Genomic DNA, 14,475 nt, shown 5'->3' with positions numbered 1-14,475 from the left:
CCTTCCAACCTCTATGATTCTATGATCTCTTACGTTTAAAAACTTCATTTGTAGTCTCTTCCCTTCCATTCAGTTAAACCACCCATCAGTGAAATTCCACGTATGAAGTTGTGCTTAAAATCTAAAACATAACATTTACATAGCTGCTGTAGGGCAGCAGTTACTAACAAGTTAAAATGGCAAAGCTCACACAATAAACTTTTACATTTTGTGAAATAAAACACAGTTCAAATAAACAACAACAAAAATAATTTAATAAAACTTATTAGCTGATTTCCAAGGGAAACTATTTTAGTGGTACTCTGCACTCTTCTGGAACTTAGCGAATACGATCAGCACTGTGCTCCTGGATGTTTACACTGGGCAAGTAATTGCAAACACTTGATCTCCATACGCTTGTCATTCCCTAGTGTCACTCAATGTAAAAAGGAAAAACAAGCATAGTGGATTACGTTTTAATACACATGTAGTATACATGCCATCAACTGCACTCTGTGCTATAGACAGCAGAAGAAACTAGAATGCAATGGCATGGATAAATTGCTGCCAGTTCTTACTTGTCACCACTCCCAAGTATAATTTTGTGTAAGAAGCAGAACATCCCAGGCCTTCCCCCCCCAACTTACCAACTTAGCTATAATGAGTGCATCATTCATTAAGTCCAAGAGGGGGGTCTCTGTATGAATATTGTAAAAGGAATAGGCAGCTTTGAGACTTTTATGAACAGGATGGTGCATGACTGTTGAAGGTAACGTGTAAAAACTCAGGAAGTCTGTTAAAATACCACTTGAGCCCTACAAAATAAAAAAAGTAAATTAAAAAAAATACTTGAAAAACTTTTTGCTGATATGAATTTTTCTAGGTGGCATTCACATACACATTCATGAAGTAGTTCGGGAATGATTTACCTCTACTACATAAGTATCAATAATATGATCCCGAGGCAGGAACCAGTGGGCTACCTCTTCTTCTTCCATCACAGGAGCAAGATTAAACTGTTTCAAGTAAGTATTGATTAATTCTTGTACTGCTTTAGTATCTCTTTGTTCCATTGGTCTCAAGCCTGAAGTCTTTGTGGCCTTATTGTAAAAAACACCTCACCCTATTTTTGAAAAAAAAAAAAAAAAAAGAAATGTTAGGATGTTGAAAGGAAAACTGCACACACAGCAAAGGTTGAAAGTAGGTTGCAGAGTCAGTCCACTTGCTCTAATGCATTCATTATTAGCCTACTTTATCCCAGCCACCTAATTCATTATGCTATTTTACAAATGGCTTTCAATCAGAACTCCCTTTCTTCTAATTACTGAGATAGTTGAGGGCACTTCAATCTTTATATTTCATTACTGGAACAACTTATTTTCCCCAGAATTTTTATTTGACAGTTTAACTTTTGAAAGTATCAACTTCTAAATCACATATCTTCAAAGCTAATCTTAATTTTTTTTTTTTTTTTTTTTAGGTCAGTCTTTACTTACCTTCTTCTAAACTGCCCAGACACAGAAACAAAACATAAAGCAACTTGCATATCAGAAGTTAACCCAAAGACATTAATGCTTGTGATTCAAACTTATTAAAATTACAGTTCAGCTATAAACTTGGCTATAAAAAGTCAGCTGATAAAGTATAATTAGAAATTATTCAATAAAAAATTTCACCTACTCTTAACACTTGCAAACTTCCCTGCTAACTCAAGTTTCTATACAGGCACAACTGGTGTTCTGTTAAGAAGAAAGCTTCTCATGACTTACAGCTGCCTGAAATTAAAAACCTACAGTATTTTAACAAATAGCTATTTATTTGAATTTGAACCTCAGAAGAGGAAAAAAAAATGCTGTCCAGTACTATGTAACTAATATCTAAACAAGCAAAGATGATTTAAGTTTTCTCCTCAGCTTTCACCTTTTCTAAATGTTTCCTTTTAGTGAGGTTAAGGCTTGTTCTCTTCAGAGCTTATTTATCCTGCTTCATCTGTGAGCTACATACTTGGGCACATATCACATTAATCACAGCAAAGTCAACTGTCATAGACTTGATTACTGAAGGCCTGGAGCTGGTGCCTCTGATACCGCTCTGCCCAAATGGTGTTATTCTGGGGTGGGTCTTTATTCGCACACTCTGGGAGTCAGCAGCCAGAAGGAAAAATCGAGGCACATTTTGGCACAGCTCTGACCTGTCTGTAACAGTTCTGTTTTCCTGCTCTCCTGAGCAGCCTGGGACTATGGTCTGCCTCCACAACAGCAGGTCATCAGGTTTGTAAATGACCTGAATCCATAAGGGCATTCACCTGATTCATTAACATGACACTTCCTATGCCCCATTTCATTCATAACCTCCTTATGAACTACAATATGAAAGGTTAATTTTGGCTCCCTTCAAAACTTTGTCCCTTTTCTGAAGCCAAACACTGGACTAGGATAGGAGGAAAAGCAGTTGGGCTGGAAACATCTTTATCCCACAGCAATGCTCAGAATGGCCCAGAAATGAGGGAAGTGATGCAGAACTGGGCTAAAATTTGTTTCTTTGCTCCACATACCAAGCTGCACTGGGCAATATCCATGCAAGTGCCCTGGCTCAGGATCTCAATCAGTCAGGAAAAGACATATGCACACAAACACGCTTCTGTCCTTATTTTAAACAGCCAAAATTTATGTTTTTTCAGGAAACTCTTTGCTCAAGAGATTAAACACACAAAAAGATAAAGGTTTCTTTTCCTCAATCTATAGGTACATGCACAAACGAGCCTTCAGTGAGGGTGGTATTTATTAATTACAGTATTTATTAATTCTGAAAACCTTTTTTAATTCAGACTGTTCAAGTGATTACAAATTATTAATTCCTCTTCAAGGGAGATGAGCTCCCAGAGGCAATGTTATTCCAAGGACAGTAAAAAAGATTAAAATACAAGAAACAGTGTTTGGTGCTGAGGGACAGAACAGTGTGGCCCATGTGAACAAATCTGTGTGACAGTAGTTTATGATAAAAGCTTGAAACTGAGGATAAAGATCCTCAACAGCACTTAAACCCTTTCTTAGGAAAAAAAAAAAAAAATCAAAAAAAACCCCAAAGCACCAAACCTAAAGAGAAAATATTAGCACAAAAGTTCCGTTTTTATTTTCCATGGAAGAAGCTCCCAAGTCCAATTTAAAAATAGATAAGCAGCTGAGGATTATGGACTCCTACATTACTTAGTTTTAAAAGTTGATTTTCAAAGCACCTGTTTTCTATTTGCACATCTCTGGACAGTACGTTTGCCTTAAGCCACATTTTATGAATGAGATATGATGTATTCTTTGTTTTCCATAATCTACTCTTCTGTTGAAATCTGGGGTTTATGATAAAGGAAGATGATCAAGGTATAACTGCTGTCATTTCTGGTGATTCTCTGTAGTTACACTTTGTACTGTAACTAAGACCCTTATTCTTTAAACTATTCTTTTCCTGCATTGTTACCATGAGAGACAGCACTAGAGTTGCCACCAAAACCTGTATTTGAAATTGTCTACTGCATGTTTTTTAGACTATTAAAAATGTCTTCAGGATTTGATGGAAGCTATATTTAGCTCTCCAAGATTAAAACCTAATTAATTTGGTTATTAATTCTTAAGCTCAGAGAACTGCTGCCCTGCACAGAAGGGAGAACATGCAGCACAGGCAGCACGACAGGAAACGGAGCGCAGATAAAGCCATGGCACGTGCTTTATACTGAGGAGAGCCTAGAGTATTGCTCAAATATATAAGAAGTAAGAGAACCTGCAGCATCAAGGTAAATATAACCCACAGGCGCAACTCTCCAAAATCAAGTAAATCATTACAAAGTACTACAAGTGAGGAAAAAAGATTTACTCTTTTTTTTTTAACCAACTGGGAGGGTTTGTTTAAATAAAAAAAGACCTGCTGATATGGTACATGAAAAGGATATAGTGCAATCCCTCTAAATAGAAAAGCAGCTTTTACACGCAAAGAAACTATTTTCAATCAGATACTTCAGAGTAGCTTATATAGCCTATTAATTACAGCAATGAGATTTTTTAAAATAGTACAACTCAGACTGCTTACAGTGATTTGTCCTGTCACGGAAATGCATTCTAAGGCTTTTTGCCAGCCTATCAGCTGCAAACATGAGAAAGTGTTAACCAACCTATCTATGCCAGAACATCTTTTTTTTTGTTGTGATTGCTAGACCATGCAAATAAACAGTAGCACAACATACTGAGGTGGCTTTTGCTCAGCCTGCTCATGGCAGAAGAACAATATTCTCTGACAGAACAGAAAAAGATGTGAATTACAGCAGAAGCAATAACACCACTGTACTCAGCTTTCTGATGGACTTCTCTGAGAATTTAAAGACATGACCTGTTAACTTTCTGTTCCAGTTATCTTGTATGGGATTAATCATACCGAGAATAGTCTTCTGCATCTTCAACTCAATCCCATGTTTATGAAGTCAAGGCTGCTGGTTTTTTCTTTCTTTGTTTAAGGCTTTTAGGTCAAAATTTGCATTTTCTCCACATACAGATCTACATTTCCAGCAACAGTCTCTTCTGTTTAGTATAGCCCTTAAGGTGTTTTTCATCAGCCAGTGATTTTTTTTTTTTTTAATGTCCTGCACGCACTGCCTTTCCGCAGAAAAGCCTGTGCTGTCAGAGACAGATGGAAGGTTATTTTGGGCCTCAAAATAACTGTGGGGATTCTCTAGAAATTATACTGCTTACATCAGGAAGTCTGTAGAGCTTCATTGTTCTTTGTAGAGTCATGTTTCTACTCAAATGTGAAAATTTAACCTCCACCAATTTTCTGGGATTCAGTGATCTATGCCAATACCTGTAAATAAAATTAATAATGAGATTAAATAATAATATTTTAAGTGTCAGCTTTACTTGCATCTATTTCCCTATTTTCTCATGTTGCTCCTTCTCTCCAAATTTGTTTGTAAGTCTGTACTATGTCTGTAAGAAGCTTGAGCAATAGAATAGAAGGAAAAGCTATATCCAAGTAATAGCTTTATCCTGCTATCACCATATGTTGAATCTAAGCAAGATTCTTTTTATTACAGAATCAGTGCTCACAGGGCTAAATATTTGAGTACTTGCCAACAGCCCTGACAATGTCACCATATTTACATGGTAACATTTATTTTCTTATACAGACAGGACCCTCTGCTCATGTCTAAGCTGTTTGTTGAAGGAGATGTCCTCTTCCTACTTTTCCTACTTACTTTAACACAGCATAGCTTTTTTTTTTTTCTTGCCATCCTTCCTTACAAAAACTTAAGAGGATCTTTTGTGGTGATAGGTACAAACACAGTTTCAAATCAAAAAGAACCCTGTCTTCCAGAAGAATAGACAGCTGAATACTGATGGAATGGGACTATTCCCAGTAGAAATAAAATCCATTCCAAGCAAATGATATTGTACTTGATTATATACAACTCTTCCCATGTGATAGTTTTCCCATCTTCATCAAATGCAGATCAAGTCCTCCTTTCTCCAGGAAAGACTAAAGTGTTTAAAAATCCAAACCATACAATTCCCAGAAATGCTCTGCCATCTATGGCAAGCAACGAGGTCAACAGCAAAGTGTACCAGCAGGGAAACAGGCCACTTGAAAAACACAGGTATGCAATGCTGACATTGCTAGCAGGGCTTCCACCAGGTGGTCAACAGAAACATTTATTAGTCTGTTCAAAGTATAATAAAAAACCTCAGAATTAGATTTTAGGCTGAGAAGCTGTTTAATCCAAGGCACTGGGAGGGAAGAAAAAAACCTAAACCAACCAAAAAAAAAACCCACCCTGACAAACACTCAGGCCTTCAGGTCAGTCAAGGCCACAGCATTTAATTTCTTTGAATTTTATGCTTTTACTGTTTCTAGCCAATTACACAAAGCGGTCTTTAAAATAACTGCTATAGTAACTGATATTATTATGAACATCACCTAGGTTACCTGCAAGTGGCCACAGGTTTGGGGAGCACCACCCCAGCAGTGTAAACAGCCTGAAAAATTCCTTCCAGGTTTACTCTTCTGGTTATTTCCCGAATCAGTACAGGTGCTACCCGTTTAGATCTCAATTTCTTATGGACACACAGAAAATTGATTTCTACCATTTTCTTCACACTGAAAGGATATTAAATAATGGAAAAGTTAAAAAAAAAAAGTTGCACATTGCATATTTTCATTTGCATCATCATAGTTTTCCATGCTGTGACAGAAGAATTTGAGGTAAAAATAAATTGGCCTGTGACAAAGGACACCTGCAACAAATACTCATCTATGATACCGTGACTGCAATGGCAAATTGTGAAACATGCAAACTCTGTTTAAGGTGTTTGCAACACTCTTTTTCAGAGCTCTATCGAGATCAATTGCCTTACTTTAAGATGCAGAATGGCATCCAAGCACATGCTATGAGTTATCGGTAACACTTCATGATTAGCAGTGTATGAAGACCTGGCCAAGGAAGTCCAGCTGACTGACTATCCTTCAAATACTTCCCAGTAGGGTCAGAAAACTTATGTCATTATCTGTATCGTCCCTCAATATGAAAGATCCTTAAATATGTATTACTGATCTTCATTGTAAGGAGCCCACAAGCTTCGCTGTAGAGGGGAGAGGAGGAAAAGTGGAAAAAAAAAGAGTCTCTGCTACACACACGTGATTCTTCTGACTCTTTATAGGCAATGAGCCTCCTTCTCCCTTTTTAAGTTCTCTATGGCAATGGATACTAGTTTAAGATTTGGTTCATGGTGTTATCCTTTCACAAATAAAAAGTGGTGCATTTTACCTGTCATAAATACGAATACTTGCAGGGATGGCACTTATGAATCCTACCAGTTTTTTATTTGAAGACACTCTAACCCCACAGTGCCATTGGGGCAACCAGCCCGGAGGACGTAGTGCCCTAGAATTGAGGACAGAAATAATTACAGATCACTGCCTAAGAAGATGTAACAAAACCACTCTTCTTTGCACCCTATCCAGAGCAGAATGTGGAACTTGCTACTCACCACAGGAGAAATTCAGGTGAATAATCAAATCTAAACATATTATCATCATCTTCTACATAATTTTCATTTAACAGTGTGTATAACTCCTTCAGCTGAAAACACACACAAAATTCCAAAGATTTATCCACACACATCAATCACAATAAACTTCAGTGATTTTAGATATATAAAAAAATTGCTTTACTTACAACTTCAGCATTGCTAAGATCCAATGTGTCCCACATAAAACCCTGTGGCAAAGAATATGGCTCTAGGCGGACATTGTCCTTATCTGGTTCAATTGCACCATGTGAAGTTATAACTTCATCTTTTCAGAGCACAGCAGGAAAAAGAAAAACAAAACAAAAAAAACAAACCAGTTACATGCTAGCTTTCCTTAGAGTTTTCCAAACTGCATTTAACTCACATCACATATTTTCTCAGAATTATGTGATAGAAACATGAAGCTTTTAAAAAATTATGAAAAAATATTAGTATTATTAGCTTATACTACTCCTCATTCTCTAAAGACTATGATCTCAGACTAATGACTATGTCATCAGGGTATCTACAGATATGCACAGAAGTACTCTACCTCAGCTGATACCTAGCGTTACATAGCACAGCACAGCAGTTTATCAGCGCTATCCACAGCGTTTAGATAGCCACAAGATCCACAGTATTATCATCAGAAATGTGTTGTACTCACACCTAACAAGCTATGGCTTGAATTCTGTTTACCACTAACTTGAATGGACCTGAACTCAACAGGATTACTCAGGAGTAAGTGGTGTGGCAAGGCCAGGGCATTTAAGGGATGCTGGTGAAATGTAAAACTCATTGCTGAAGTCCTGCATGAAAGCATGCTTTCCCCTCCCTTCATTTACAACTCTGGTCCCCAGCATATAGCTACAAGCAGAAGCTGTTCCCCTTCTATGCAGCAGCATCTGCCAAACCATAGAATCAGAGAATCATTTATTTTGGAAAAGACCCTCAAGTTCATTCAAGTCCAAACCATTAACACAGCACAGCCAAGTCCACCACTTAAATCATGTCCCTCAGCAGCACACCTAAATGTCTTTTAAACACGTCCAGGGATGGTGACTCCACCCCTAAGAAACGAGGGAGAACGGAAGCAGGTCCCTGCTCAGCGAGGTGGGTGAACCCCCTACCGACCGACCTCCCCTTCCCGGCTGCCTCTGCACTACAGGTATGAGGCTCTGGGAACTGAGGAACAAACAAATGACAGTGGAGATGAAGGTTCATCAGGTAAGTCACCCAATTTAAGTAGGTCTCCCTCATGCATTGGGACTGGCTCTAATAAGAAAAAAAAAAAGGAGGGTAATTGTACTTGGTGACTCCCTTCTGAGAGGAACTGAGGGCCCCACATGCCAGCCAGATCCACTCCATAGGGGAGTCTGCTGCCTCCCTGGGGCCAGGGTCAGGAATATTGCTAGGAAACTGTCGTCTAGTATGGCCATTGAACTACTACCCCCTGCTGGCTATCCAGCTTGGTAACGACGAGGTTACAACCAGAAACCTGAAAAAAAGACTTCAAGGCCCTGGGGAGATGGCTTGAAGGGTCAGGGGCCCAGGTGGTGTTCTCCTCAATCCCCTCAGTGCCAGGGAAGAATACTGAAGGAGGAAGGAAGACCCACCTGATTAACATGTGGCCAAGAGGCTGCTGCCACTGACAGAACTTTGGGTTCTACAAACATAGGGAGCTTCATGATGCCTGGGGGCTGTGGGTGACAGATGGAGTTCATCTGTCTCAGAAGGGGAAGAATCATTGCGTTTGAGTTTGCTTGGGAGAACAGACCCCCACTCACTCCAACCTCCTCTCAGGCAGTTGTAGAAAGCAATAAAGTCTCCTCTCTCAGCTGGTCCCTGTAAGACTTGTGCTCTAGGCCCTTCACCGGCTTAGTTGGCCTGGAACTGCTGCACAGACACCTGAACTAGTTCTGAAAAGCCTTTGTTATGACCAGAGTATTTTTTGATTTATGCCTCAACTAATTTCAGCTGCGCTCTTCTTCCACCTAGGCAGGATTACTATGATTAGTTTACAGTATCTGTATTAGTATCTGAATAGAGTTTGTATGGAGAAGAGCCAGGGCAGGTCAGTCCAACCCAGTGGAAAACACTGCATCCAGGGACTCTGCTCTGGACATCTCTATGCAAGGAAGTCAGGGAGAAATGAGGTCACTGTGGATTAGGCTACAGAAATGGATTCATGTGAAATGCTGCCCTGTGAAGAGGGACAGACCAGAGTGCTCCCGTGGTTTAGACTCTACCTTATTTCTGCTTATTCTATGCCAGTCCACAGTACTAGGGAGAGAAACCTACAGATCAATGACAGCTATTGCACTGAGACTACTTTACTTGGGGAGTTACCACATTTTGCTGGCACTGAAGAGCTATAACTGCTTAACTTTAAGATAATGAAGGGGGAAGAAGGTTCAGAAAGCCATTCAGAAAAAGCGAGAGTAAGTAACTATCTTCTACAGTGAAGATTAAGGTTTACCAACTGTGTTACCAGAGATCAGAACAGTATAAAAAGTAATTTGCCAAATTCCTTACAAAATTAAAGGCAAGGAGAGGTCACCTCACCATCTCTCTTCATACCAAGAACAGAGAACAAATTTTGAGAGTATGTCTTCAAGGCAGAGTACCTTGTGGAGGAAGCACATGAACACACAGCAGTAAAAGTGCTCACACTTGAAAGAAGCACCATTATCCACTTCAAGTTCCATGAAAACAGTGCTACAGCAGGAGAGTCATTACCTCTTTGATAACAAATTATCTATTGATAGAAAATTAAGGGAAAAATAAATAAAATCAAAATTCACTCTTTGTCACCACTTATTTTCCCTGAAGTGGAAAAGACCTCTACATTCTGTTGCTCAAGAGATCAGGCCTAAAATATACAAAGGAATGCTATTTCAATAGCATTTCCCATTTTTATGCAGAACATCACAATGAGATTTTACTAACACCATGTTTTGCTACATCTCATTTGGGGCAGGTGGAAAGGGACAAGCACTTTCCTAGAGAAATGAAAAATTCTACATAAACTACACAAGAGATTAAGGAACCCTACTCCATACAGTCCAACTTCATACCTGTTATCCTGGTCTGAGGTAGAACAGAACTAATTCTGTTCAATGATTTAACTTTTCAGCTAAGCCTATTCTAACTAATCACACTTTCTGAAGTTAGCAGCAGATGTTTACAGACAGCAGCTGCTTCTAGCAGTGATAACGCTCCATGTTTAGAGTTACTACCAAGGATTGGTGTGCAGAAAGGCTTTTGCCTACAGTTGCTTCCACAGAAACCAAAGCCTCTGGTAAATCTTGTGTGCCATGTTGGGGGTGAAGAAAGTAAAAGGTCACACCTGCGGGGCGGAGTGGACAGGGCTGGTGACCTTAAACTGACCAGTGGGGTATTCCATTCTATACATGTCATATTCAGTATAAAGCTGAGGGATCACAAGGGTTAAGCTCTCTTCTTCAATGGCTGGGATACTTTGTCAGTTCTTCGGCCTTCAATCCCAATCCAAGTGTTCCTGAACCCAGCTCTGGAATCAGCTCCTGAATCCAGTTCCTGTCTGCAGCTGAGTCCAGTATGGGACCTCCCCAGTGCCTGCCCACATCACCAGTGGTGATGGTGACATCAGGGGGTTGGGTTCAATACTGGCTTTGTATGTATTTGTATAAATTTCATTTTATTGGTTTTGTTTCATTAAAACTCGTTTAGGGATTTTTTCCAATCTGTAAGTCTGTCTCTTATTCCCACTCTCTTCCCCTTTGGGAAGGGAGAAGGGACAACAGAGCATCTGTCATTTGTCTAGAGGCCAGCCCAGCCCTAGCCCTTGACACCAGTTTATAGAGACCATGCCACACAGCTGGCACACAATCTTTTAGTGGCCAGGAAGACAGATCTTATGCACAGGTCAAGCTAAACTTACTGAGTTTAGGTACAGGTTGCGTATCCCAAAACTGGTATTTACGTTTGGTAGCCTCATCAATATTCTTCGCTGGGCCTTGGCATGCAGAGAGCAGCTCCATTGCTCTCTGGATGTCTTGAAGCTTCTGCATTGGAATGGCTGGATTCTGCACACAGACAAACAGAAGAGAAAGCTTACTGTCTAGGTTTACTGTGAACAATTTGTACAAACATTCATTTATTTTACTGTTACGTGTTCTTTCACATACACTTCTTATCATGGTTAGTTTAGGTATAACCTTCAAAGGTAGGAGAGTATAAAGTTAGGTGGGCAACAGACAAATAACTTCACAAAATACTTAATAGTTTGAGTAGGGCTTGCATTTAGCCATGAAACTTGAGCATTTTTAACAAATACTGCAGCATTAAGGCAGGATACCAGTATCACAATAAAAAGCTTCTTATATTCCCTGCCACCCACCAGTAAAAGACATTAAAAGAGCAAAAAGCACATTGACATAGATATTTTCATCTAAAGATATCATCAGTACACACAGAGATGTGTGAAGTTGTGCCTTACACATACAATTTTTAAAATATAAATATTTAAATTCACATAATTAAACACATAAAATATTTAAATTCAGTATGGTTCAGTATTTTAGATACACTGTATTGCTACAAATATCCAGTTTTGAACAATAGTTATATTGTATCTGTCTTCTATTAGCTTGCAATTATTATAGCAGGTATCTTCCTGCATTGTGTTGTATGCAATCGGTGCCAGCACTCACAACTGAAGATAATTTTAAATGATGGCAGCAGACAGATATAACATAAACCAACTTTCCATTTCAAAGCTGGAAAATCTTTTTTAAAAAGTTATTTGCAAAACACAAAACTTACGGTTAAGCGTTCCTAAACTGAGCTCTTAAACCCCCACTTTTGATCACTCTGAGTCAGCGTAACTGGAATGAGAATTTAACCTCTACAGAGGAATAATAATAAGAGACTTCTCATCTAAAGGGATTCTTCTCTCTCTTTTTTTTTACATCTACTTTTTTCTTTTGTTATCTCCCAAGTTCTAAGTTCTGTTTTGAAACATACTAACTGCATGCTTGTGCTCAGGTTTTCCAAGGCTGCAGTGTAATAAATACATTTGAAGGAATGCATTGGAAAATTTTAAGTAATTCTGCACAGGGATTTCAAGACAGTTTGTGTTTGGTTTTTTTTTTTTTTTTTTTAATTGACTATCAATGGATCTGTATTTCCACATTCCACCTTCTTTCTAGGACTCATGTGTTGAAAAAACATCATAAAATCCACGCAATCATGACGTAAAGCTTCATTTGTATGGGCACCTGCCTTTAGTATCCTCAGCCACAGAAGAAGCAAATGTCCCTGCCTATAGCAAAACAAGGCTATCATTTTCTAACGAAAAGTTGTAATCTCTGAACTGTATGCCATTTCTTTCATTTATTTAAGTATTGCAAAACTGTACCTGTGAGCATGCTTTAAGCACCTGAGTGCTTGTGAATTAACTTTCACACACTTTAGGAACAACCCTACAGCAGCTAGAAACCCTACCTTATTTCTAGATCTGGATTACAGTGACATAAATTACTTTTCTCAGCTAAAAAAAATCAATTTATTTATTACACACCGGCCTGATACTAATACTTCTAATGCCATTAGATAAACTCCAATATCTTATCAGTACATTATAAAATCATAAATAAATATTAACATGCTGTCATTTATTCTGCATGTTTATTTTAAGTCTCTAATGTTTTTCCCACATTAAGATGAAGAAAGCAGAAAATCCAACAAAATAAATAAATACTATGTTCTAAAAAGATCTTACTAGCACACATAAATTAAAAAGTTCATGTTCTGGTATCAAATACAACATGGCTAGGAACGTAGGAGGAACCTCCTTTCCCTTCAAACCTCTCAGAGCTCAGCCCTGGGATCAGCTAGGATCACTTGAGAACAAGGACAGGCTTCCTCACTTGCAAAATGCCTCACACCAGAGGAATGGTGTCCAAGTCTGCAGAGTGCTCAGGACTAAAATCCTGCATGTGAAAACAAAAGTGGAGCAGCTTTCTTTTAATGAGTTAGAGGCAACATCTCATCCCCTGTGACAAATGGGGTCACTTGAAGCAGTGGGAGGGACACAGAGAAGATATGAAGGGACAACACAAAATCTATCAGTATGTTTTATTAGCCAGAGCACTACTTTTTTTCCCCTGAAATTATTTGGCAGCCCAAATATACTTGCCAAATCTTACAGGATGAATAGTACTACTAGTACAATGGTGTAACTCTCCACATTAGCCTGATAAAGCAAATATAACTACTTCAACACGCCTGATGGTCCGTAAACTTCCTTATCATCCTGTTATAAACTTAAGTTCACAGGCTCAGGTTCCTCTTGAGATAAAAGCCGACGTTAAAAGCCACCACATGGTACTGTTCGCTGTTCATTCAGAACACGGCAGTCAGAAGCACACGCTATTCTACCAAAGTCCACAAAGGCTGCACATCTCCTCATGTAGCTTTCCATTCTTCTTTCACAGCAGTGGCCTTCAGACAGCAAAAAGTTTCTTCAGCCTGCATCTCCACGTTAGAGACTACTGCATTTTATGTAAGATGACACTGGTGCTTGTTTGCCCAAATCAGACTGGCTAGCACAGCAGGCACACCCTCCCTCCTGCTGCTGATGCTCGCCACCAGATCCTTCTGCTGTGCCAGGTACTGGAACTGCACTGAGCCCAGCTAGCTGGGGGCTGAACTGATGGCAATTCACCAAACACAAAATCTGTTTAAAAGCATTACCACTGCAGATTAAGATTCCCCGTGATGAAGCCATCACTAGCCTGAATTCTAACTGCTGGAAAAGGAAGACAAAACACCTCCTCCCCTGCTTTTCTTAGAGTACACCAACACGGTGGTGATGACAACTCTCCAGCTAACTTCATACAGCCTGCAAACACCTGATCTTACCTTGCTTCTCTCTAGTCAGGACAGTAAACATTTGCTTAATGCTGATGTGCTGACACAGAACTACAAACTAGTTTTCACAAAAAGCAACACACAAATTAAAATTAAATTAGAAAGCAAGCACAAATTAAAACAGAACCAAGCTCTCACTTTTGAAGGCTGTTGAATTTTAATCTCTTGGGAGTCAGACGCAGAATCTGATTTGGTGCCTCCAGAATTTGGCTTCTCCTTTTTTCTCTTCTGCTTCTTTTTCTTCTTCTTTGCTCCCAAATCCCCTCCAGGAATTCTGCCAGAGATTCAGAGAATGTGCAATGAGAAAAATCAATACCACAGAGTTTAAAATTCAGAGGAAGTTAAATATGGAAAGACCAACATTTTAATATGAAATAAACTAACAGCAGTTTGAATGTGAAGAAAAGGCAGGGGAAAGGAAAGAAGGGGGGAACCAAGAGCATTGATGAAAAACATCCTGCAAGTCCTTTCTAATTTGTTTGATGCTCAGACCCCAGTGCAACCAGGTGCTCTGACACACTTGTGTCAAACTGTG

The 14,475-nt window shown here is 39.1% G+C and overlaps 1 protein-coding gene across 1 annotated transcript; it reads right to left on the bottom strand.

Moving 5' to 3' along the window:
• Window positions 1-626: 626 nt before the first annotated feature.
• NMT2 (N-myristoyltransferase 2) lies at window positions 627-14,214 on the bottom strand (the record flags this gene model as incomplete). Its single annotated transcript, XM_008948949.1, has 9 exons — window positions 627-794; window positions 909-1,079; window positions 4,713-4,821; window positions 5,944-6,114; window positions 6,782-6,898; window positions 7,005-7,096; window positions 7,193-7,311; window positions 10,948-11,092; window positions 14,079-14,214. Coding segments are annotated over 9 exons (1,228 nt in total), but the record flags the coding sequence as incomplete, so codon positions are not given.
• Between the last annotated feature and the right edge of the window lie 261 nt (window positions 14,215-14,475).

Source organism: Merops nubicus, unplaced genomic scaffold (genome assembly GCF_000691845.1).
Source record: "Merops nubicus isolate BGI_N331 unplaced genomic scaffold, ASM69184v1 scaffold8601, whole genome shotgun sequence".
Lineage (NCBI taxonomy): Eukaryota > Metazoa > Chordata > Aves > Coraciiformes > Meropidae > Merops > Merops nubicus.
Note: the sequence above shows the minus strand (reverse complement) of the source record. Positions and strands in the feature narration are given on the sequence as shown.